Source organism: Rhinoraja longicauda, chromosome 6 (genome assembly GCF_053455715.1).
Source record: "Rhinoraja longicauda isolate Sanriku21f chromosome 6, sRhiLon1.1, whole genome shotgun sequence".
Classification (NCBI taxonomy): domain Eukaryota; kingdom Metazoa; phylum Chordata; class Chondrichthyes; order Rajiformes; family Arhynchobatidae; genus Rhinoraja; species Rhinoraja longicauda.
In genome coordinates, this window is record NC_135958.1 from 21,578,605 (window position 1) to 21,604,137 (window position 25,533).

Below are 25,533 nucleotides of genomic sequence, written 5' to 3' on the forward strand. Positions count from 1 at the left end.
TGGCAGACATAACACCCTCTCCAGCACCTGACAGCAACACCTTCACTGTGCAGGAGTATGATGTTAAGCGCGTGCTCAGAGCAGTGAATCCCAGGAAAGCTGCAGGCCCCGATGGTGTGACGGGCAGAGTGCTGAGGGAATGTGCAGACCAATTATCTTCACAAAAATCTTCAACCTGTCCCTTTTAAAATCCACCATCCCTCCCTGCCTGAAGTCCGCCACAATCATCCCACTGCCGAAAAAGTCTCATCAGCGGCCTTAACGACTACCGTCCGGTAGCACTCACACCGGTCATCACAAAGTGCTTCGAGAGACTGGTCCTGCAGCACATCAAAGCCAGCCTCCCACCCACCTTCGACCCACACCAGTTTGCCTACAGAGCAAATAGGTCTACAGGGGATGCCATCGACACTGCTCTTCACACTGCACTGACCCACCTTGAACACCAGGGGAGCTATGTGAGGATGCTCTTCCTCAACTTCAGCTCTGCCTTTAACACGGTCATCCCGAGCAGACTGGTCACCAAACTTTCTGACCTTGGATTTTCCCAAACCATCTGCCAATGGATCAAGGACTTCCTGACCAACCGCCCCCAGACCGTCAAAATAGGCCCTCACCTCTCCTCCACCATTACACTGAGCACCGGCTCACCACAGGGCTGTGTGTTGAGCCCCATCCTTTACTCCCTCTACACTCACGACTGCGCCCCCACCCATCCCACCAACACCATCATCAAGTTCGCGGATGACACGACTGTGGTTGGACTCATCTCAGGAGGAGATGAGACAGCCTATAGGGATGAAATCCAAAGGCTGGCAGCATGGTGTTCAGTGAACAATCTTGTCCTGAACTACTCCAAAACAAAGGAACTTATAATTGACTTCAGAAAAACCAGTGTAGAATACGACCCACTCTACATCAATGGGGTCTGTGTGGAAAGGGTACCCGCTTTCAGGTTCCTGGGTACGCACATCGCAGAGGATCTTACCTGGTCTACCAACACCATCACCACAGTAAAGAAGGCACAGCAGAGACTCCACTTCCTGAGGATCCTCAGGAAAACCAACCTGCAGGAGAAGCTCATGTTGTCCTTCTATCGCTGCTCCATCGAGAGTGTGCTGGCATACTGTATAACCACATGGTATGCCAGCTGCTCAGAAAAGGACAGGAAGGCCCTTCAGAGGGTCATCACGACAGCCCAGAAGATCATCGGCTGCTCACTGCCCTCCCTGGAGCACCTGTTCAGCCTACGCTGCCTCAGTAGAGCAGGCAAAATAATAAAAGATCCATCCCACCCCGGCCACCGTCTGTTTGTTCATCTGCCCTCTGGTCGACGTTTCAGGTCGATCAAATCCCGAACAAACAGACTTAAGAACAGTTTTTACCCCAGGGCCATACGAGAACTGAACACTACCTTTGCACTAGGCAACACCGTTAAAAAATCTTGTACTTAATATAATTGTATTTATTTGTTTTTGCATTTATTGCATATATGTTTGTACGCACCGTCAGGATTGGCTATTTTTTAATTTCGTTGTACTCGTTGCAATGACAATAAATGAATATTATTATTATTATTATACCCCTTCCTCCAGCTTTGCATTTCACTCCTCACTTTGTGTCTTTATGTGACACCCTTTTGACACAAAACTTTCACCTCTAGCCTTACTCAGCCCATATGCCGATCGCTCCCCCCTCAGCAGTATCTACCAGACTGTCCTGCCCCCAACTCCTTTCCAGATTCCTCCCTACTCCATAAGTCTGAAGATGGGTCCTCATTTGAAACATTGCGTGCTCATTTCCACCGCAGATGCTACCTGACCTGCTGGGTTTCACCCAGCTTTTGTTATGCTCAAGGATGGGGAAAAGGCTGGTCTAAAGGTAGACATAGAACATTGGCAATGCCAATGAGAGCAGAGATCATATTGGAGCCAGGAAACTGGAGCTGTGAGGCAGCCCAACGTCTGCTCTGTTCTGCTACTTTTGATGTCTAATATGAATGAACTCAACCACTGAGCCTCCATAGCCCTCCAGAATACAAAATTTCCTTTGGCTGAAGAAATATCTCCTTGTATTCACTTATTTTCAGACTTTGACCTCTGGTTAGACTCCTCGACCAATTAACATCATGAGTGAGATCACTTCTCGGTACCCTGAAGGTGGTGATACAGGTAGATAAGGTGGTGAAAGTAATTAGCGCAATTGCTCTCATTGGTCAGGGTATTTTAATTTCAGAATTTTCAGTCATCCAAACTACAATAAAACACCAGCATAAATATCAACAGCATCTTTGCATTGTACGATTGAGTAAAGTGACAATGTGTGCAGATGATGACGATTTTTATATTTAACGTGACTAATCATTAACGCTCATACATTGTTGCTGCAAAGGGAGCTAGTGGATTGTTATATGTTATAGATATGTTCTAAAACAGTGTTCATTAAAGACCTGTGAAACACTGGTGGCTCTGAGCATCTCTAGGCAGTCAGCTCCATGACTAAATGTTCATGTGCTAATTTGTACAGATGACTTGTGGTCTAGAATGCGATGAGGTGTATGGAGAGAGGGTATTGCGCTGGGTCCGGATGCAGTCTGACGGGAAACGGCCGTGTGATAATGAAACATGATCACAGAGCTAGACATTCTGCTAGACAGAATGATTTCAGAGCTAGACATTCCAGTCATACAGCATGGAAACAGGCCCTTCAGCCCACCATGTCCTTGCCAACCAATAGGCATTCATATGGATCTCACCAGGATGTTGTTTGGTGAAGGGCTTGAGTAATGGGGCAGGAACCAATCGGGTGAGCTTGTTTCCCCTAATGTAAGAGGTTGAGGAGCGACCTGATATATGAATGTATGCAAAGCACTGATAGGGTAGACAGCCAGAGTGTACTTCCCACGGTATGAGTGTCTAAAATGAGAGGGCACATGTTTAAGATGAGAGGAAAGAGGTTTAATGGGGATATGTGGGCACATTTTTCACACATCATTTTCCAACTGGCAATCTCTCACCTCTCAAGCTATTTTTATCCTTCTGCGGATGTTATGTATTTCCCACAACTTGCTAATCCATCTCTTTTTGTATTAGATGAGACAGAATGAAGCTCACTCTGCACTTTCCCATCAGTTATTCCAAGGGCACATGCTTCGCACAGATCAAAGCGCACTCTATGCTGTCCATCAGCCTATTCACAGGGTATGGGGGTGATAATTTTAAAAATATTAAGTCAGGGATTTTGTATTTGCTGATTAGAATGAACAATCACACATCTTTAATAGCCAAGGACCTCTGAAGTGTGTGAATCATGCAATAATTTACAAGAGAAAATCCTCTGGTGGGTTGTGTGCTGGGTCCAGGAGAGGGAGCCATTGCATCAAATAACAGTCCCAGTGTTTTTGGTTGAGTCGCTAGTCAGATGCCACTTCGTAACTGCACTGCCTTTAACTTCAGAAGCTTCAATTATAAATGATTACATCTAATTGCGATTATTTCTTGCTAGACCTCAGTGACCGTTGATTAATGAACAAACTGGTTTTGATGATATACCTTCTCATTAGATTTATGTTTATTAGTGTGACGTACAAAGTACAGTAACAAGCTTTGGTTTGCATGCTATCGTATCAAATCAGGTAATACTATGCATGAGTATAATAAAGCCAAATGTAAATACAAAACGTGAAGCTGTATCAGACAGTGTACTCAATCCAGAAAATGGCTCTGTCCTTTGGGGACTGGCTGATCCTTGTGGAGAAGAAAGGGTTTCTGCATGCTTTCTCAATATGTATGACTTCGTTAAGTGCTGAATATAGTTTCTCAGCATTATAGTGTAATAGTTTCAGAGAAAAAGGTCCAATGTCCGCAACGTGGTAGTTTGAAATATCGGAACTACAACCTAAATTATGGAAGAACCCTTTTAGAAATCTGATAACATTAGGGAAGAAGCTTTTCCTGAGTCTGGTTGTGTGTGTTTTCATGCTTCTGTCCGTTCTGCTAGACAGGAACAGGGAGAAGGGGGAATCACTGGGCTTGGACACATCTTTGATTTGGTTAGCTGCATTCCTGAATCAGTGTGAAGTGTAGATGTAGTCAATGGTGGGGAGTCTGGTCATTGTTGGACTGCGCAACCTCCACACGTCTGTAATTTCTTGCGGTCTTGGGCAGAGCTGTTCCCAAGCCAACATGAAGCAACTTGACGGTATGCCCTCTATGGTGCATCTGTAGATGTCTAAGTCTTTGGAGACATGTATTTCCTTAGTCTCCTGAGGAAGAAGAGATGTTGGTGTGCTTTTTTGTAAGTAGCTTCAATGTGCTTGGCTCAGGATAGTTCGTTGGTATTATTTGTCCTAGGATCTGGAAACTCTACCCATTTCCACTTTGGCACCATTGTTGTTGATTGGGCCATGCATCCCACCATGCTTCCTAAAATCTAATACTAGCTGCTTCCTCTTGCTGACATTAAGTGAAGAGGTTGCAGTCAGACACCATGTCACTAAGCTCTCTATCTCCTTCCTGTGCCATCATTGTTCCAGATCTGGCCCACCACTGTGGTGGCATCTGTAAACGTGTATTTGGAGTTAGTGCAAATTTAACCGCACAATCATGAGTGTATAGGGAAAATAGCATGGCTGAGAACACATCCTTATGGGACTTTACAACAAATAGGATGGAATCATTGGTTAAAATATACATTTACTGTTAGAGAGGATGCTGGCGATGTTACTCCCATTGGGAAATGTGGTTGAGAGAGTGTTTTCAATATCAGTGGGAAAGCACTTTGCGACGGGTGACCAGAATTCTAAAGTTCTAAGTTGATGGTATTTGCATCTGCCTCTGTACATGGCCTTCTAATTGACAGCAGTGTGGAAGATGTTGTTGACGAGCCTTGGCAATGTAATTCAGTGTTTCATGCAGATGGTTATATACCAAAATCTCAATTCACGAGTGGTGAAGATGGTGGTTGAGTTGATGGTCAAGCAGACTGGTTTTGCATTGGATCAAGTGGAATCCAGCTCCTGACTTGTTCTTCTCAGATGATGGGAAATATTTTGAAGCTGAAGACAAGTCCGTTCATGATACATAGGCTCCAACTGCCTGTGCAGTCCCACTGTTTATGCAGCTGGTCTGGTTAGGTTTTTGTCAATCCAAAGTGGTCACTTTAGAATTGTGATATCTGTGTGACATGTCATTCTCTTCCTCATTCCCCTTTCATTGTGTTATTTCTGTGTGGACAGGAAATGTTGATGGGCTTTTAAAATGGTGCCACATTGGGTAAATGTGATGTTCATGCCAGTATCTACAACTTTTGCGTGGAATGGATCCATCAGGTGGTGCTCTTGTGATCGATAGAGCAGTAGAGTCAGAGCGAAAGACAGTGGATGCTACTTGACTGTGAAATAATTCAATGCTTATTTGAAGATAAAGAAGGTGACTTCGGATAAAGCCAGGTGTTGCAGCTGTAAGACAAGTCAACTGGGATCCAAATGTTTAATCTTTAATGTGTTCAGATCTTTTATTAATACAAGAAGCTTACTGTTCCACTTCCTCAGCAACTATTCCCACAGTTTAACTCGTCTCACTGAAGTTTTTCTTTTCTCTTCAGTAGAACAAATAGTTTCTTCATTGAGAAAACTATAAGTAATACCATAATTAGTGTTATTGATCCAAGGAAAATTATTACATCCACAGAGTAATAAATGTACCATGGAAGTTTGTAAGATTCTGAGCGTAATTGTGCTGCTCCTTTGTGTCGGGCAGTGTACTCAATCCAGAAAATGGCTCTTTCCATTGGGGTCTCTGGCTGATCCCTGTGGAGAATAGAGAGTTTCTGCATGTTTTTTTGATAAGTGGAGTTATTTATGACTTCATTAACTGCTGACACTAGATCTGATGAATGGAGAGATGCAACATTAACTACCTTTGCTGCTCCTCTAGTTTCCAGTCTAACCATATTATCAAACTGGTCATAAAACAATGGTAGGCCAACCACTGGCACCCCATGATAGATCGCCTCATACAGTCCATTGGTGCCACCATGAGAAATGAAAGCTCGTGTCTTGGCATGGCCCAGTAGGTCATTCTGAGGAATCCATTTTGCTATGAGGGTGTTATTTCCAGTATTGGGAGGGATGTCTCCATTGTGTCTCCAAATTACCTTTTGGGGTATTTGAGCAAGCGCTTCAGCGATTTTCATAGTACGATCCAATGATAAAGTGTCTATAAGAGTACCCAGTGACATCACAACAATACCATGCTCCCCAGAGCTGTCAACAAACGTTTGTAGCTCTTCATCTAGCGGTTTAGGTGGTTGACATTGGAAACCTCCGATGTACACAAAGTTTGGCATCGTAGGTCTCGGAAATTCAAATACAAAGTCTATTCTCATTAACCACACATCTGCCCTTTGGAGAACCATCTTGATGTCAGTGTCTCTGCCAAGGTATTGCTGGCACAAATCGTCGTGCAAAGGATTAATCACAAACTTAGAAATACCAAACTGAAGGAAATGTTGTAGGACATTAAGAATTCGTTGATGAAAACTCATTTTGTCTGTTAATTGTGATCTTAAGGCTGGGACATAGGAGGGTGGAGATGGGGCTACAAATAAATGAGCATCTTCTGCAGTCATCCATCGAATATTATACACCAATGGAATGTTGAAATAATAAGCAAGCATTGGGCCTGCATAAGCAACTGGATCTGCAAGTATCAAATCAAAGTTTTCATCTGCAATTTGTTTCAACAATGCCTTGTTCTCAAAAATTGAGATGGTGAAACGCCTCAACCAAAGATGGCCCTCATGCAAGAACATTGTTAGCTGAAACTGAAGCTGGAGATAAGTCCACAGTGGGATGTTGGTATTGGAGATGGCCAATGAGTTTTCTATCAAAGTTTGTATGCCATCGGCATCTTCAATCACTCCTTTGCTTCCGTGAAGCTGGACCACCAGGGACTGATACAAATCTGGTTCCTTCTTAATATACCAGGATGTTGATGAATGAAGTACAGTAATGTTGTGTTCATGGCGTCTCAGTTCTTTCACTAGAACCCTCATGTTGACCCAGTGGCTCCCATCAAATGGAACAACCAGTATGTTAGCCCCGTAAGTAACTGAACAAGAAAGAGTAATGATGATACCAAGAGTGCACGTGACTATTAAGCTGGTGTTCCATTGAGGAAATTCCATTTTGAATCAAATAGATGTACAAATCCTGTTTGGAAATATAAAAGTCAAGGGATCAATTTAAATTGGCAATTTAATCAGAAAGTCAAGTGCAGCAAGTGTATGCAAACACCACCTGGAGGTTCTTCTCATAGTCACACACTTTACCCAACACCTGAAGGACTGCAACAGTTTCTTTTATAGGTTTTAGAGATATTGGACAACAAATGCTGGCCTTGCCTGTGATGCAGACAGCTTATAAACTAATAATTCTAATATATTTCTCCGAGACACCTGTGGCTGACGAGGGAAGTCAGGGACAGCATAAAAATTAAGGAGAGGAAGTATAACATAGCAAAGAAGAGTGGGAAGACAGAGGATTGGGACTCTTTTAAAGAGCAACAAAAGTTAACTAAAAAGGCAATACGGGGAGAAAAGATGAGGTACGAGGGTAAACTGGCCAATAATATAAAGGAGGATAGCAAAAGTTTTTTTAGGTACGTGAAGAGGAAAAAAATAGTCAAGGCAAATGTGGGTCCCTTGAAGACAGAAGCAGGGGAATTTATTATGGGGAACAAAGAAATGGCAGACGAGTTAAACCGTTACTTTGGATCTGTCTTCACTGAGGAAGATACACACAATCTCCCAAATGTTCTAGGGGCCGGAGAACCTAGGGTGATGGAGGAACTGAAGGAAATCCACATTAGGCAGGAAATGGTTTTGGGTAGACTGATGGGACTGAAGGCTGATAAATCCCCAGGGCCTGATGGTCTGCATCCCAGAGTACTTAAGGAGGTGGCTCTAGAAATAGTGGAAGCATTGGAGATCATTTTTCAATGTTCTATAGATTCAGGATCAGTTCCTGTGGATTGGAGGATAGCAAATGTTATCCCACTTTTTAAGAAAGGAGGGAGAGAGAAAACGGGTAATTATAGACCAGTTAGTCTGACATCAGTGGTGGGGAAGATGCTGGAGTCAATTATAAAAGACGAAATTGCTGAGCATTTGGATAGCAGTAACGGGATCATTCCGAGTCAGCATGGATTTACGAAGGGGAAATCATGCTTGACAAATCTACTGGAATTTTTTGAGGATGTAACTAGGAAAATTGACAAGGGAGAGTCAGTGGATGTGGTGTACCTCGACTTTCAGAAAGCCTTCGACAAGGTCCCACATAGGAGATTAGTGGGCAAAATTAGGGCACATGGTATTGGGGGTAGGGTACTGACATGGATAGAAAATTGGTTGACAGACAGAAAGCAAAGAGTGGGGATAAATGGGTCCCTTTCGGAATGGCAGGCAGTGACCAGTGGGGTACCGCAAGGTTCGGTGCTGGGACCCCAGCTATTTACGATATACATTAATGACTTAGACGAAGGGATTAAAAGTACCATTAGCAAATTTGCAGATGATACTAAGTTGGGGGGTAGTGTGAATTGTGAGGAAGATGCAATAAGGCTGCAGGGTGACTTGGACAGGTTGTGTGAGTGGGCGGATACATGGCAGATGCAGTTTAATGTAGGTAAGTGTGAGGTTATTCACTTTGGAAGTAAGAATAGAAAGGCAGATTATTATCTGAATGGTGTCAAGTTAGGAGGAGGGGGAGTTCAACGAGATCTGGGTGTCCTAGTGCATCAGTCAATGAAAGGAAGCATGCAGGTTCAGCAGGCAGTGAAGAAAGCCAATGGAATGTTGGCCTTCGTAACAAGAGGAGTTGAGTATAGGAGCAAAGAGGTCCTTCTACAGTTGTACCGGGCCCTGGTGAGACCGCACCTGGAGTACTGTGTGCAGTTTTGGTCTCCAAATTTGAGGAAGGATATTCTTGCTATGGAGGGCGTGCAGCGTAGGTTCACTAGGTTAATTCCCGGAATGGCGGGACTGTCGTATGTTGAAAGGCTGGAGCGATTGGGCTTGTATACACTGGAATTTAGAAGGATGAGGGGGGATCTTATTGAAACATATAAGATAATTAGGGGATTGGACACATTAGAGGCAGATAACATGTTCCCAATGTTGGGGGAGTCCAGAACAAGGGGCCACAGTTTGAGAATAAGGGGTAGGCCATTTAGAACGGAGATGAGGAAGAACTTTTTCAGTCAGAGGGTGGTGAAGGTGTGGAATTCTCTGCCTCAGAAGGCAGTGGAGGCCAGTTCGTGGATGCTTTCAAGAGAGAGCTGGATAGAGCTCTTAAGGATAGCGGAGTGAGGGGGTATGGGGAGAAGGCAGGAACGGGGTACTGATTGAAAGTGATCAGCCATGATCGCATTGAATGGCGGTGCTGGCTCGAAGGGCTGAATGGCCTACTCCTGCACCTATTGTCTATTGTCTATTGTCTATAGTTCTCGCAATTTCCTCTGCTCAAATTTCCTATCACATTAGCTCCCAGATTGACATTAAATGGCGATGATCAGTCAAATGTCATTGACAAAGAACATTCTATAAACGTCATACTATAGCAGGATGCCATTCAGTTCATCGCAGCTGGGCCAGCTTTATGTACGAGCAATCCAGTTAGATCTGTCCCCTGTGATTTACAGTCTCTCCTTCATGTACTCTGAGAATTTTAACTTAGAAGTTACAATTATGCCTGCTCCTTTTACCATTTCAGGCTTACCAGAGCCTAACCACTCACTGCATGACAACATTTGTATCCTTTATAGTTTTCTATTCACCTTAAATCTAGTTAATGATCCTTGCAGCAGTGGGAACAATGTTTTACATCAAAACATAGGCTAGACATGATGGGCCAAATGGCCTAATTCTACTATCCTTTTGACATGAGTACAGCACAGGAACAGGCTCTTCAACCCACAATGCCAGTGCCGACTTTGTTAGTCCCTTTTAAACACCTATGTCAAATGACTTAATCCTTCTCCATACAGTTGAAGACCTGGCACTAATCCAACAAATCTTTTCTGCACTCTTTCAACTGCCATGAAATCCTTCTCGAACCTGTTCCCAGTGAATCAGTAAACTTTACTCCTAGTGCTCCCAGGATCATAACAACCTGCCCAGAAATCTCCACACAATCCCAAACTGATTCACATACTTATCACCTAGATATCAACTATTTCCAAACTAACAGATAGTTCTGTTAGTTTGGAAATTGACCAGCAGAAAAAAATAATTCTGGGAAAAAGAAAATCAGAGTTGGAAGAAAAACCTGTTTCCCTGTAACCTCCCCGCAGTAATCAGACACTAGTCCCTTAAGAACAGAGTTCTTGTGTTCATGTGTTTCATTGCGGGAGGCCATTACAATTGACGTGATCACTTCTATTGCCACCTGCGCAATGATAGTCTATTAAACAACACAACATACAACCTCAACAATTTTTTCTTGTAATTACAAAAGTATACATACTTTGTATATATTAAGTTTGAAACTCTTCAGGCCCTACCTACCTTTTCTCCATTGTCACACCTGTTTTTATAATATGTTTTTCTACAAGGAGAGATTTCCTCAGAAAGTAACTATTGCATTATAGTAGAACTGCCGACACTGCCCAGGACCCAAGAAGCTATTAGTTTAGAAGATGTAAATGTGTTGTTCACCAGCAAGGTACAAACCAATAACTACCAGGCTAACTGGCTACACTATTGACTTCTAATGTTTTTGAAAGTTTGTTCATATTGGAACAATATCCACGTCAGCGTATATCTCTGTAGATTTGATAACCATGCGACCAATGCTGATTTCAGGCAATTAGTCCTCTGCTGAAAGGACATGAAACAAATGAAGGATTTCACTCAGAAATATCAGCCATCCAGTCCCCTCCACAGATGCTGCCTGAGCCGCTAAGTTCCACTAAGTTCCACTAGTAGATCGTGTCAAGAGTGATTAATTGCCAAATGGACCAAGAACAGCACAGATCATACTTGCTGTAGCCTTTCAGGCACATTAACACAACAACAGAATAAATAAATATATACCTAATGGAATAAATTACCAGTTAGTTTAGGTAACTAGTGCAAAGGAAAGTACATCCAATAACAAGTCCACGGTAGTTTATTGCTGAGTTAGAATTGTGCACTGCAGTTCAAGAGCCTTATGGTTGCTGGGAACACGCTGCTCTTGAACCTGGAGGTCATAGTTCTCAGGCTCCTGTACCTTCCTGATAGTAGTGGTGAGATATGAGAATGACCATGGTCGTGTGGATCTTTGATGATATTAGCCGCCTTTGTGAGGCAGCACCTGCTGTAAATCCCTTCAATGGTAGTGAAGTCTACCCAAGAGGGGCCATGCAGTGTCAACCACTTTCTACACCTCCTTTGTTTTGTGTGTGCCACTTGCTGAACTAGACAGTGATGCAAATATGCGCTGCACCATAGGCATCTGAAGAAGTTTTAATAGAAAATTTGGCACCCTGCCAAATCTCCAAAAACCTGAGGAAGTTGAAGCATGGATGAGCTTTCTTAATGACTGTCAACGCACCCGAGGCACATCGTCAGAGATATGCCAGCGGAGGGGAAATCAAGAAACCAGTGTACACAGGTTTAAGATGAGAGAGGCAAATTTATTAGAAACCTGAGAGACAACTTTTCCACCCAGAGGGAAGTGGGTATTTAGTACCAGCTGCCTGAGGAGGTAGCTAACTCAGATACAACGACAATATTTAAGAGATACTTGGCCAGGTACATGGATAGGAAAGGGTTTAGTGGGATATGGGCCAAACGTGGACAGATGGGACGACTTTAGATGGGGCATCTAGATCGCAATTGACAAGCTGGACTGAAGGACCTGTTTCTGTGCTGCATGACCTGTGAAGAGCCTTATTAGTATAGCATCTTAAGCCCAACCACACTTATCTGTTTCACCCACCACGGTTAGGAATGGGGAAGTTTGTTGACGTTCGAAAGTTCAAGTCCAAAGACAGCTCCCCGGCAAAAGAAAAGATGTTGAATTTGTCTGACCCAGCCGCGCCGCGCCGCGCCGCCAACTCCTCACTGCCGAGCCGTAATGGCCGCTGGCCCTCCCGCGCTGTGGAGATTGTACCCGCCAGTGTGGGGACTTGTTCCCAGCCTCCTTCCCCAGCGGAGCCGGAGACTGGTCGGGTTCGGAATTAAGGCGCGCTTTAATTCGAGCCGAACCGAACCGAACCGACGTTGTGAGAGGAAGGAGGGACGTGGATAAGGCCACGTCAGGGTCAGAGTGAGTTTGTGGGTGCGGTCAATCAGTTCACTGGAATGAGGATGGGGAAGGGAGGCACAACAAGAGGCTGCAGATGCTGGAAGCTTCAGCAAAACACACAGGGCTTGCAGGAGCTCAGTGGGTCAGACAGCATCTGTGAGGGAGTGGACAGGCGACGCTTTGGGTCTGGACCCCTCAGACTGCTGGAGTAGGGGGTGGGAAGAACTGAGTGAGACCACACGCAAACTGGAGGAACAGCACCTTTTATTCCTTTAGTATTTTACATCCCAATGGTATGAACATTGAATGATCAAAGTTCAAGTAATAGCCCCCCATTTATTTTCTCTGCACCCATGCTGTTGCACACACTTTCTCCCACCCCATTCACCTGGCTCGTTTCCCCTCCTCCCTATGTATATTTCCCACCCATGAGTCCCCCATGTCGCTCCCCCCCCCTCTTTCTGCCCACCCACGCTTTCTGCTCCACCCCCCCTTTCACTTGCTCCAGGTTTACATTTCATTCCTCATTTTCTATCGTTATCTGACACCCTTTTGTCACTTATACGGCACATATGCTCACAGATGGGGAAAGGGTTGGTCTATAGGTAGACATGGCAACAGTGGCAGTGCCTGAGATAAGATTGGAGCCAGGCCACTGGTGCTGTGAAGCAGCCTAACCTTAGCCCTGTGTTGCTTGTTAATGTCTGATGTCAATTACCTCAATCACTGAGCCTACAACCCTTCAGTGCACCGAATGTCCTTTGGCTGAAAAAAAAATATCCTTGTATCAGTCCTATTTTCAGACTATGATCACACCCAGCAGGAACAACAGTCATTGATGGACTGCTTCTATCGGGCTTGCAAGGACTTTGGGCTGACCATCAGCCTGAAGAAGATGAACATCCTGGGACAGGATACCGAGGCACCCCCTGTCATCACCATCGACAACTACGAACGAACTCGATGCCGTCCATCAGTTCACATACCTTGGCTCCACCATCACCGACAACCTCTCCTTGGACACAGAGATTGACAAGAGGATCAGGAAGGCAGCTACAACTCTTGCTCGTCTCACAACTCGAGTGTGGACCAATCCAAAGCTGATAATGAAGACAAAGATAGCAGTCTACAACGCCTGTGTCAACAGCACGCTGCTGTACGGCAGTGAGACATGGACTACATATGCCAGACTGGAGAGAAGACTCAACACCTTCCACATTAGAAGCATCCGCCGTATCCTGGGTATATCCTGGCAAGACAGAGTGTCCAACGCCGAGATTCTGTCTCGCGCTGGCCTTCCGAGTATGTACTCTACTCGGGCAGTGCAGGCTGCGGTGGCTGGGCCATGTCCACCGCATGGAGGATGGCCGTATTCCAAAAGACATCCTCTATGAAGAGCTAACATCTGGGAGGAGAACCATCGGCTGCCCCCATCTACGTTACAAGGATGTCTGCAAGAGAGATTTGAAGGTGCTCGACATCGATGTGGAGTCCTGGGAGAGCCTTGCAGCTGACCTTACAAGGTGGAGAGGTACCCTGAACCAACATCTCAAAACGGGGGAAGAGAAACTGATGAACGCAGCGGCAGAAAAGCGGGCATGCAGAAAGGAGCGCAGCAACTTCAACAGACCAGAGTCCACACACAAATGTGACCTTTGCGACAGAGACTGTCACTTCCACATTGGTCTCTTCAGCCACAAGAGATGCTGCTCTAGCCGAGGTGTGGAGCAAGCAGCCAACTAGTGTCTGTGAGATCACCTCTCAGTGCCCTGAAAGCAGTGACATGGCCTTCATCAGCTAGGGTATTGAGTTTAGGAGAGACAATGAATTGCAGATGCTGAAATCTTGGTTAAAATGTAATTCTAATGGTCTTCCATTTGTAATTCTTGCACAGCCCATTGCTTTTGTATTTCAATTTTTTTTAAATCTTTTTTCTTGAGGTTGAGCTTTGAGTTAGGGTGAGAATATGAGGGATTGGAGGTCAAGGCTGTTACAGGAATGGTTGAGCTTTCGGGCAGGGATGGAATTTAGGTCGGACTATGGACAAGAGGATGGAAGAGTAGGAAGTAAAAGAGCACAGTAAAAGCTTTTACTTTTACTTACTGAGTAAAAGGACAAAGGAGAGAGTGTCTTGCTGAGTAAATGGAGCATAAGAAACAATCTCTGAGTTAATATCACCACATTTCCCTGACCAATGCACACTTTTACTTTGCAACAATCTCTATCATGCTGGTTTTCTGCACAGATTGACCAAAATTCGCAACCTTTATTGGATGATTCTTTTGTCTTTTTAGTTGTTGTGGGGGAGTCCATTCCTACTTACTCCTTTTCTCAGTTATTCACTTTGGCCACGATGGTGTCCATTCAAAGTCGGGGAAGCAATTACTTCATAGTAGATAATGTGCTGAAAATATTTGGCACAATTGCCTTCATTGGTCAAGGTATTGATTTCTGAAATTTTCTGTTATCCAAAATATAGCAAATGAAAAACAACTACCAGTGTAAATATCAAAGGCATCTTTGCATTGTGTGATTGAGTGGAGTAAGTGACAATGTGTGCAGATTATGACAATTATTATATTTAATGTGACTAACCATTAAAACTTGTACATTGTTGCAGTAGAGGGAGCCATTAGATTGAATGTTATATGTTACGGATATGTTTTAAAATAGTCTCCATCATTAAAGACATGTGAAGCAATGGTGGCTTTGAGCATCTCCAGGCAGTCAGCTCCATGACTAAATGTTCATGTGCTAATTTGTATCCAAGACCTGTGGCCTAGAATGCGACGAGGTGTATGGAGAGAAGAAATTGTGCTGGGTCCAAATGCAGTGTGACTGGAAACAGGGGCATGTGGGTCAATGAAGCATGACTGATTTCAGAGCTAGACATCCCAGTCGTACAGCATGGAAACAGGCCCTTCAACCCACAATGTCCATAACAACCAATAAGCCATTTATATTCATCCATTTTATTATTCCCACGTAACCGTGAACACTCCTGATGCAACCGCTCACCTGCACTCTGGAGGTGGCCACTCAGTTTAAGTGGCCAATTCAACTGCTAACCCACATGTCTGGGATGTGGTAGAAAACTTGAGACCGATATTGTCACAGGGAGAACATGCAAATTCTATACAGACAGCATTGAAGGTCAGCAGAGAAAACGGATTACTGCAACTGTGAGGCAGAGAATGCCCGGGGGATGGTGTGAGGGCGAAGTGTTGGGGGCCCTCGTAATGTGAAAAACCGTTAAAGATCATCCTTTAACCTCCTTCACTCGGGAAAACAGTGCCAGCTAGTCCAGTCTCTCTTTATACTTCAAGCCTGCTAGACCCAGCAACATTCTTGTAAATCTTTTTGCCACCCTCTTTAGCTCTATCACAACTTTCTTATAGTATGACAATTGGAACTTTATACAATACTCCAGATCTCACCAACGTGCTATATAGCTGTAAAATGACCTCCCTCCATTTACTCAATGCCCTACCGATGAAGGAAGGTATATGCAGGAAAATAACTGCAGATGCTGGTACAAATCGAAGGGATCACAAAATGCTGAAGTAACTCACTGGGTCAGGCAGCATCTCTGGAGAGAAGGAATGGGTGACGTTTCGAGTCGAGACCCTTCTTCAGACTGATGTCAGGGGGGCGGGACAAAGAAAGGATATAGGTGGAGACAGGAAGACAGTGGGAGAACTGGGAAGGGGGAGGAGAAGAGAGGGACAGAAGAGCTATCTAAAGTTAGAGAAGTCATTGTTCATACCGCTGGGCTGTAAGCTGCCCAAGCGAAATATGAGGTGCTGTTCCTCCTATTTTGCGGTGGGCCTCACTATGACACTGGAGGAGGCCCATGACAAAGGTCAGACTGGGAGTGGGAAGGGGAGTTGAAGTGCTTAGCCACCGGGAGATCAGGTTGGTTAAGGTGGACTGAGCGAAGGTGTTGAACGAAACGATCGCCGATCCTGTGTTTGGTCTCGCCAATGTAGAGAAGTTGACATCTGGAACAGCGGATACAATAGATGAGGTTGGAGGAGATGCAGGTGAACCTCTGCGTCACCTGGAAAGACTGTTTGGGTCCTTGGATGGAGTCAAGGGGGGGAGGTAAAGGGACAGGTGTTGCATCTCCTGCGGTTGCAGAGGAAAGTGCCTGGGGAAGGGGTGGTTTGGGTAGGAAGGGACGAGTGGACCAGGGAGTTACGGAGGGAACAGTCTCAGCAGAAAGGGGAGGAGATGGGAAGATGTGGCCAGTAGTGGGATCTCGTTGGAGGTGACGGAAATGTTGGAGGATGATTTGTTATATACGCTGGCTGATGGGGTGGAAGATGAGGTCAAGGGGGACTCTATCCTTGTTATGAATGGGGAGAGGGGGAGCAAGAGCGGAGCTGCGGGATTTAGAAGAGACCCTAGTGAGGACCTCATCTATAATGGAAGAGGGGAAGCCCCATTTCTTAAAGAATGAGGACATCTCTGATGCCCTAGTGTGAAACACCTCATCCTGGGTGCAGATGCGATGTAGACGGAGGAATTGAGAGTAGGGGATAGACTTTTTGCAGGAGACAGGGTGGGAAGAAGTGTAGTTAAGATAGCAGTGGGAGTTTGGGTTTGTAGTAGATGTCGGTCACTGGTCTGTCTCCTGTGATGGAGATGGTGTGATCGAGAAACGGTGGGAAGATGTCGGAGATGGTCTAAGTATATTTAAGAGCAGGATGGAAATTAGTGGTGAAATGTATGAAGTCAGTGAGTTCTGCATGGGTACGAGAGGTAGCACCAATGCAGTCGTCAATGTAGCGGAGGTAGAGTTCTGGGATGCGGCCAGTGTACGTCTGGAACAGGGATTGTTCGACGTACCCGACAAAAAGACAGGCATAGCTCGGGCCCATGCGAGTGTCCATAGCTACGCCTCGGGTTTGGAGGAAGTGGGAGGAGTCAAAGGAGACGTTGTTGAGGGTAAGAACCAGCTCTGCTAGGTGGAGGAGAGTGTTAGTAGATGGAGATTGGCTGGTTTTATGGTCGAGGAAGAAACGGAGGGCTTCAAGACCATCCCTATGGTGGATGGAGGTGTAGAGTGACTGGACATCCATGGTAAAAATGAGGGAGTGGGGGCCTGGAAACCGTAAGTTATTGAAGAGATGGAGAGCATGTGAGGTGTCTTGGACATAGGTGGGGAGGGATTTGACCAGGGGGGCTAGGATGGAGTCGAGGTAGGTGGCAATTAATAAAGGAAAGTATATGCCACCTCACAACTCAGGGAAGTTTCCAGGGAACTTTGGACTTGTTCCCCTGAATCTCTCTGTTCCTCAATACTCTCCAAGGCCCTGTCATTCATTCCCACTATCCCCCCCGTTTAATTTCCAAAATTGCATAATTTAAATTGTCTGAATTGAATTCCATCTGCCGTTCCTTTTTTTACTTTCCCGGTTGATCTAGGTCCTGTTGTAATTTGTAATCTCAAACAACCTTGTTCACTGTCCATTATACAACCAATTCTAGTGTTAATAGCAACTTACTAATCATGCCACCTATCTTTTCATCCAAAGTCGATTTTCTATCCAACTGGCTAGTTGTATCCCATGTAATGTCACCGACCAGACCGCCTTTGAATATGGGAATTAAGAGAGTTGCTAGGATGTAATTAAGCCAGAAATGGTGTAGAAAATATCTACATGTTCACTGGAAGGCTTGAGTTATCATGAGAGACTGGATAGGCTGGGACTGTTTTCCATGGATTAAAGGAGATTAAGTGGTTGAACGTGTAGAGGTTTGTAAAATTAAGAGGGATATAGATAAGGCAGATAGTAACAGGTTTTTTTCTCGTTACGATGTCTAAAACAAGAGAGCATAGGTTTAAGGTGAACATGGAAGATGTAAAGGGGACCTGCGGGATAGGTTTTTCCACGCAGGGAGGTGACCCTGTTTCCTTGTCTATAATTCCATGACTCTAAAGTGACATCATTCCACCCTGCTCTCTGTCCAGTGTTTGGTAAGGGAATGTTTTTACTTTCATGCACTGCTCAGCATGAAAAGATTAAATCTTGAACAGTGGCTGTACTTCACGCAGGACACATTTTCATTTAAATAGTAAGTGTCCCCATCTGGTGGATTCAAGAAGAAGTGGTGGCTTTTTGTAAGACATAGGGTGTTTAGTTTTCTTACTTTCTACAGTATATTTATAATTCAGAGCTGGAAGATGTCTGGGGAACAATGGGAGCAAATGAACAAGCATGAAGTGTTATCATCAAAGTGCTAAACAACAATGGGAATCATGATACTTTGTAAAACATTGCCTGGAATGAAAGGCTTTAATTATAAAGAGATTAGATAGCTGGAATTGTTCTCACTGGAATGCAGGAGACGAGAGGGTGACCTTATAGGGGTTTGTCACTATAAAATAGGCCAAAGTCAGCATGGCTTTGTGAAGGGGAGGTCTTACTTGACAAATTTGCTGGAATTCTTTGAAGAAGTAGGGGCCACAGTCTAGAATAAAGGGGAGGCCATTTAAAACTGAGGTGAGAAGAAACTTTTTCACCCAGAGAGTTGTGAATTTGTGGAATTCTCTGCCACAGAGCTGCTGGACAAGGGGGGCAGGGTGTGATGGAGATGCCCCTCCAAATAAGGGATTGTGTAAATTTCTGTGTAAATTTGGAAATGAATATCTGCATTGAATGTATAACCTCCGGAAATGTCGGATGGGGTTTTTGAAAAGAAGATGTTTTGTAAATATTTATTACTTGAATAAAGTATTTTTTGATATAAAAAAGAAGGCAGTGGAGGCCAATTCACTGGATGAATTTAAAAGAGAGTTATATAGAGCTCTGGGGACTAATGGAATCAAGGGATATAGGGAGAAAGCAGGCACAGGTTACTGATTGTGGATGATCAGTCATGATCACAGTGAAGGGCCGAAGGGCCTAATGACCTCCTCCTGCACCTATTTTCTGTTTCTATGTTTCTAAATAGCAGGACAGACAAAGGAGAGTCAGTAGATGTTTACTTAGATTTTCAGAAAACCTTTAATAAGGTGCCACACGTGAGGCTGCTAAGGTAGATGAGAGCCCATGGTATCAAATGGCAGAATACTAGCCTGGATAGCAGGTTGGCTGGATGGCAGAAGACAAAGTGGCAATAAAGGGGGCTTTTTCTGGTTGGCTGCCAGTGACTAACGGAGTTCTGCAGGGGTCGGTGCTGGGGCCACTACTCTTCATGTATATTAATGATTTGGACGAGGGGATTGAAGGCTTTGTGGCCAAGTTTTCAGATGATACGAAAATAGGTGGACGAGCAGGTAGTGTAGGGAAAGGACTTTGCAGAAGGGCTTGGACAGGTTGGGAAAGTGGGCAGAGAAGTGGCAGATGGAATATAGTGTAGCAAAGTGTGGAGTCATGCATTTTGGTAGTAGGAATAAAGGCGTAGACTATTTTCTAAATGGGGAGAGAATCCAGAAATCGGAGGTGCAATTGGACTTGGGAGTGCTGGTGCAGGATTCCCCAAAAATTAATCTGCAAGTCGAATCAATAATAAAGAAAGCAAACTCAATGCGAGCACTTATTTCAAGATGGCTTGTATACAAAAGCTGGGATGTAATGCTGAGGCTCTATAAGGTGCTGGTAAGGCCGCATTTGGAATATTGTGAGCAATTTTGGGCACCATATCTGAGGTAGGATGTGGTGGCTGTGGAGGAAGTTTACAAGAATGATCCCAGGAATGAGTAGGTTAACCAATGATGAGCATTTGTTGGCACTGGGCCTGTACTCGCTGGAGTTTAGAAGAATGAGGGGGGACCTCATTGAAACAGACAGAATAGTGAAAGGCTTGGATAGAGTTGATGTGGAGAGGATGTTTCCATTAGTGAGAGTCTAGGACCAGAGGTCATAGCCTCAGAATTAAAGGATGTTCTTTTAGGAAGGAGATGACAGGAAATTTCTTTAGTCTGAGGGTGGTGAATCTGTGGAATTCTTTGCCACAGAAGGTTGTGGAGGCCAAGTTAGTGGATATTTTTAAGGCAGAGATAGATAGATTCTTGATTAGTACATGTGTCAGAGGTTATGGGGAGAAGGCAAGAGAATGGGGTTAGGAAGGAGAGATAGATCAGCCATGATTGATTGGAGGAGTAGACTTGATGGGCTGAATGGCCTAATTCTACTCCTATCACACGACATAAAATTTTGCAGGGAAGACATAGGGTAGATAGACTTTTTCCCAGGATGGGAGTCTAAAACTAGAGGGCACGACTTTAAGGTTTTAAAGAGATCTGGGTGGCAATTATTTCACATAGAGGATAGTGGTATATGGAGCAAACTGCCAGAGGGGGTGGTAGAGGCTGGTATTATTGCAGCATTTAAAAAGCATATGGACATATATGGATAGGAAAGGTAGAGAAGGATCTGGCGCAAATGCAGGAAAATGGGATTAGCTGATATGAGCATCTCAGTGGCATGGACATGAGGCCGAAGGGCCTGTTTACAAATCATATGACTATAATTCAGTCATTGACGTTTCCCTATAATACTGCAATTACCTCTTTTTATAAAAGTAATTAATTTATAGTATCAGAAGACTCTGTTTTCATTCTACAAGCTGTTCAATAAAATTAAGGAGGAAAAAACAATGTGTTAATTTAGTCATGAATGTGGGTCTCACGCTGATGGTTTCATGCCAAAAGTGGCAACTTACCAGTGAAGAACATTGTACTGAAACACTGCCCTAGCGTGTAAATCCCAGCATGAATCCCTGTTTTAGAATCCCAGCATTCCATGGAATCCCAGCATCACACAAATGTACTGCAAAGAAGGAGTTCTTTCTACGTATTCTGTTGATATCATCCACTAATGGAGCTATTTTCAGTATTCTACTACCTAAATCTCACTCCTTAAGCTTATTGGTTGTGACTTTCCGGGTATGTATTAAATATGATAAAGACCTGCCATTTTCTGTGTTTTAGACAGTAAGTTCCAGGTTGGCATTTCTTAAGGATGAAAATAACCTTAAATTTTCCTTTAAGCCATCTACTAATTAAATAAATCTATCTCTGTGCAAAAGGAAATATCCTTCCTACTCAACTTGCTATTATACACCTCAATTAAATTCTCTTCCGTTTTCTTTGCCCCAAAATGAAATTAAACACAGACTCATCATCTCTTGTCATAACTTTAACTTCCAGTCCTAGCAACTGTCAATGGTGCAGCTGCTGGAGCCGATTCCTCATCATTCCAGGGATCTGGTTCAACCCTGACCTTGGGTACTAAACCTGTGGAGTTGGTAAATTTTCTCTATGACCGTTTTGGTTTCTTCTGTTTCCTCCCACACTCAATGTTGTGCAAGTTGATGGGGTAATTGGCTGCTGCAAAAATTAACCCTAGTGTGTTGTAGAACCTGGGACACATTGTTGGAAATTTAAATAGGATAAAGATTACAGGTGCCTAACAGATGCACGATAGAAAACATCTTACCATTTGCATCACAGCTTGTATGGCAACCACTCTGCCCAGGATTGCATGAAACTACAGAGTTATGAAAGCAGCCCAGTCCATCTCATGGACCAGCCTCCTTCATCCCCCCCCTGCCCCCAATTCCATTTACACTTCACGCTATCTCAAGAAAGCAGCCATTGTTATCAAGAACCAGCCATTCTCTCTTCCTGCTCCCATCAGGCAGTAGATACAAAAGCTTGAAAGCATGTACAGTATCAGCAAATTGAAGAAAACCACCTTCCCTGCTGTTATCAGAGCCTTGAACTGACCTCTTTTACACTAAGGATGTGATAACAATCTTCCAATCTACCTAATTGCGACCCTTGCACTTATTTTTTTTACTTTGTAGCTTAACACTATATTCTGAACTCAAGTTATTTTCTCTTATGCACTACGTGCTGTCATCATGCATGGTATGATTGGGCATACAAAACTAATTTTTGTATCACTGTGCATGTGGCAATAATAAGCCAATTTTAATTCTCTTTGTGGAACAATAAATATTAATGATGTCACCAGCAATGCGAAAAGATTGAATAAGCTATTTTTTCCTAAAATAGAGGAGGCTGAAACAAAATTAATATGTTAAATAAACTTACTCCTAGGTAAAAACAGAAGGACATATTTTCCTCAACGGAGGTCAAAAGCCAAGGGGAATTGATGCAAAGTAATTGGTAGAAAGATTAATTTAAAGGAGATATGAAAAGATTTTTCACCCAGAGGATGGTAGGTGTCTACAACTACCTCCAGAGGCTGAAGTTTTGATTATATTTAGAGAGTATCAGATGTGTACTTGAAGAGCCTTGGACTTGGATCTGGAAGATGGAATTAAACTACCTACTAACACAGACCAGAGTTATCACAAAATGCTAGAGTAACTCAGCGGGTCAGGCAGCATCTCAGGAGAGAAGGAATGGGTGACGTTTCGGGTCGAGATCCTTCTTCAGACTGAAGTGGACTGTTTCACCCTCCCATCTTATTCTGCCATTCAAGATCATCCAAAAGCTGTACTATGTTCAAACTTTCCCTCCAAATCCTGAAGAACTATATTCAATTCCTTTTTGAACATGAAGGGTGTAGGAAGGAACTGCAGATGCTGATTTAAATTGAAGTTAGACACAAATGCTGGAGTAACTCAGCGGGACAGGCAGCATCTCTAGAGAAAAGGACATTTCGGGTCGAGAGCCTTCTGAATGATGTCAGGTGTGCGGGCAGTACATTACATAGATAAGGAAGTGTATAGATAAAGAAGTATAAGGTGTGAAAACACGACGGAATAGAGATCAAGGAAAATGTAGAATCGATCAATGTTGGGAGCAGGTAACAACAAAGCAAACAAAATGTAGTCGGAAACTGTAAGACTGGTTGGAGAACTGGGAAGGAGGAGGAGATGGAGATAGAGGGAAAGCAAGGGCTACTTGAAGTGAGAGAAGTCAATGTTCATACCGCTGGGGTGTAAGCTGCCGAAGTGAAATATGAGGTGCTGTTCCTCCAATTTGCACTGGGTCTCACTCTGACAATGGAGGAGGCCCAGGACAGAAAGGTCAGTGTGGGAATGGGAGGGGAAGTTAAAGTGCTGAACAACCGGGAGATCAGGTAGGTTGAGGTGGACTGAGCGGAGGTGTTATAGGAGTCCACACCTGGAACAGCAGATACAGTAGATAAGGTTGGAGGAGGTACAAGTGAATATCTGCCTCACCTGAAAAGACGGTCGGGGTCCTTGGATGGAGTCGAGGGGGGAGGTATAGGGACAGGTGTTGCATCTCCTGCTGTTGTTGGGGAAAGTACATGGGGAGGGGGTGGTTTGAGTGGGAAGTTGACCTGGGAGGTATGGAGGGAACGGTCTCTGTGGAAAGCGGAAAGGGGTGGAGATGGGTAGATGTGGCTAGTAGTGGGATCCCGTTGGAGGTAGCAAAAATGTTGGAGGATTATGTGCTGAATGTGACGGCTGATGGGGTGGAAGGTGAGGACAAGGGGGACTCTGTCCCTCTTGCAAATGGGGGGTGGGGAAGCAAGAGCGGAGTGTCGGGATAGGGCCTCATCTATAATGGAAGAGGGGAACCCTAAGGAATGAGGTTCCCTAAGGAATGAGGACATTTCTGATGACCTGGAATGGAACACCTCATCTTGGGCGCAGATGCGGCATAGACGGAGGAATTGTGAGTAGGGGATAGAATATAGGAAACAAAGTGGGAAGAAGGATAGTCTAGACAGCTATGTGAGTCAGTGGATATATAATAGATCTTTTTTGAACATATATATATAATTTGGCTGTGGTAGAGAATGCCCCAATTCCACATTTGAAATTCCACAATCATTCCGAATGGCTAGGAAATCCCAGATCAGGTGTCAAAGTCTTAGGATAAAGGGTAAGACAATTAAGACTGTGATGACAAATTTCATTTCCCTGAATGCAAGCAAGAATTATATTGTTGTACTTCTCTCTTTCTCAACCTGCACCATGGACAGCTATGATTGTACTGTCTGAGCTATCTTCAGTATGCAGAGGTGAATACTGACTGGAGAAGGTGATGCACTCAGGAAACTACAATATCACCTGGTGTGTCGTCTTAGTTTGCTGAGCGGTCATCCATTTCTATTACTTCTGTGTGTACTTAAGTTGTCGGGGTGCGGGAGCCTATGTTGAAACATGTTATTTAAGTGAAGGTACTCCTGTAATACTTGTTGCCACTGAAGTCTGAAATATGTTGAAGTTGTAATTTTTTTCAGCACATGTGGTAGTCTGCAGTGTGAGAAGTACTCCAAATTTCTGGTGTTCTATGTCTCTATGACTCTCCCACCTCTTCACATGTGTTACAATCCAATGCCTTAATGAAGAAATTGTATCGAGCATAGACGGTAACTGCAGGCACATGCTTTGGCCAGGAAACGTGTCACAGCTGAAACTAATTTAGTCTTCATCATAAAAATCAAAAACTGACCAATTTGATCCTCACAGTGAAAATTTAAAATATGCATATATTTGAAATAACACTATAAACAGAATAGTCATACAGCCTGGAAACGGGCCATTTGGACCAGTAAGTCCATGCAAACCAAGATCTAAGCTAGTACCATTTGCCCATGTTTGGCCCATATCCCTCTAAACCTTTCCTATCCATGTACCTTCCTGTGTCTTTTAAATGCTGCCCCAACCACTTCCTCTAGCAGCTTGTCCCATATACCCAGCACCTTCTGAGTGAAAAAGTTGCCCCTCAGTTTCCTATTATATCTTTACTCTCTCACCTTAAAACTATGTCCTCTGATTCTTGATTCCTCTACCCTGGGAAAAAGACACTGTACATTCACCCTCTCTCATCCCCTCACAATTTTATACACCTCTACACAATCACATCTCAGACTCCTGCCCTCCAATGAATAAAGTCTTAGCCTGCCATCCCCTCCCTGTAGCTTAGACCTTGAGTCCTGGCAACATCCCTGTAAATCTTCTCTGCACTCTTTAAAGCTTAATGATATCCTTCCAAAAGCAAGGTAATCAAAACTGAACACAGTACTGCAAATGTGGCCCCACCACTGTCCTGTACAACTGATCCGTAAAATTCCAACTTTAATACTGAATGACTTTAATAATAATGACTGATGATGGCCAATCTACCAAAAGCCTTCTTTACTATCCAATCTGCCTGTGACATCACCTTCAGGGAAATATGTACCTGAACTCCCAGATCCCTTTGCTCCACAACACTCCCCAGAGCCTTTCCCTTCAGGACCTGTGAAGGTCCTGCCCTTGTTTGACGCACCAAAATGCCA

At 44.0% G+C, this 25,533-nt stretch overlaps 2 protein-coding genes across 2 annotated transcripts in view; one reads left to right on the forward strand and one right to left on the reverse strand.

Moving 5' to 3' along the window:
• chst8 (carbohydrate (N-acetylgalactosamine 4-0) sulfotransferase 8) overlaps positions 1–25,533 on the forward strand; it is a 76,248-nt gene that overhangs the window by 43,546 nt on the left and 7,169 nt on the right. The window lies entirely within an intron of this gene.
• Positions 5,578–12,191, reverse strand: LOC144594827 (UDP-glucuronosyltransferase 2A1-like). The gene is made up of 2 exons (XM_078401730.1): positions 11,984–12,191; positions 5,578–7,213 (listed from the first exon to the last, which is right to left on the reverse strand). Exon 2 carries the CDS (start codon positions 7,186–7,188, stop codon positions 5,578–5,580), a length of 1,611 nt encoding a protein of 536 aa, XP_078257856.1. The 5' UTR covers positions 7,189–7,213; positions 11,984–12,191.

What these genes read in the sequence shown, in the direction of transcription:
- LOC144594827 (XM_078401730.1), bottom strand. Translation starts at nt 7,188, where the DNA reads ATGGAATTTCCTCAATGGAACACCAGCTTAATAGTCACGTGCACTCTT.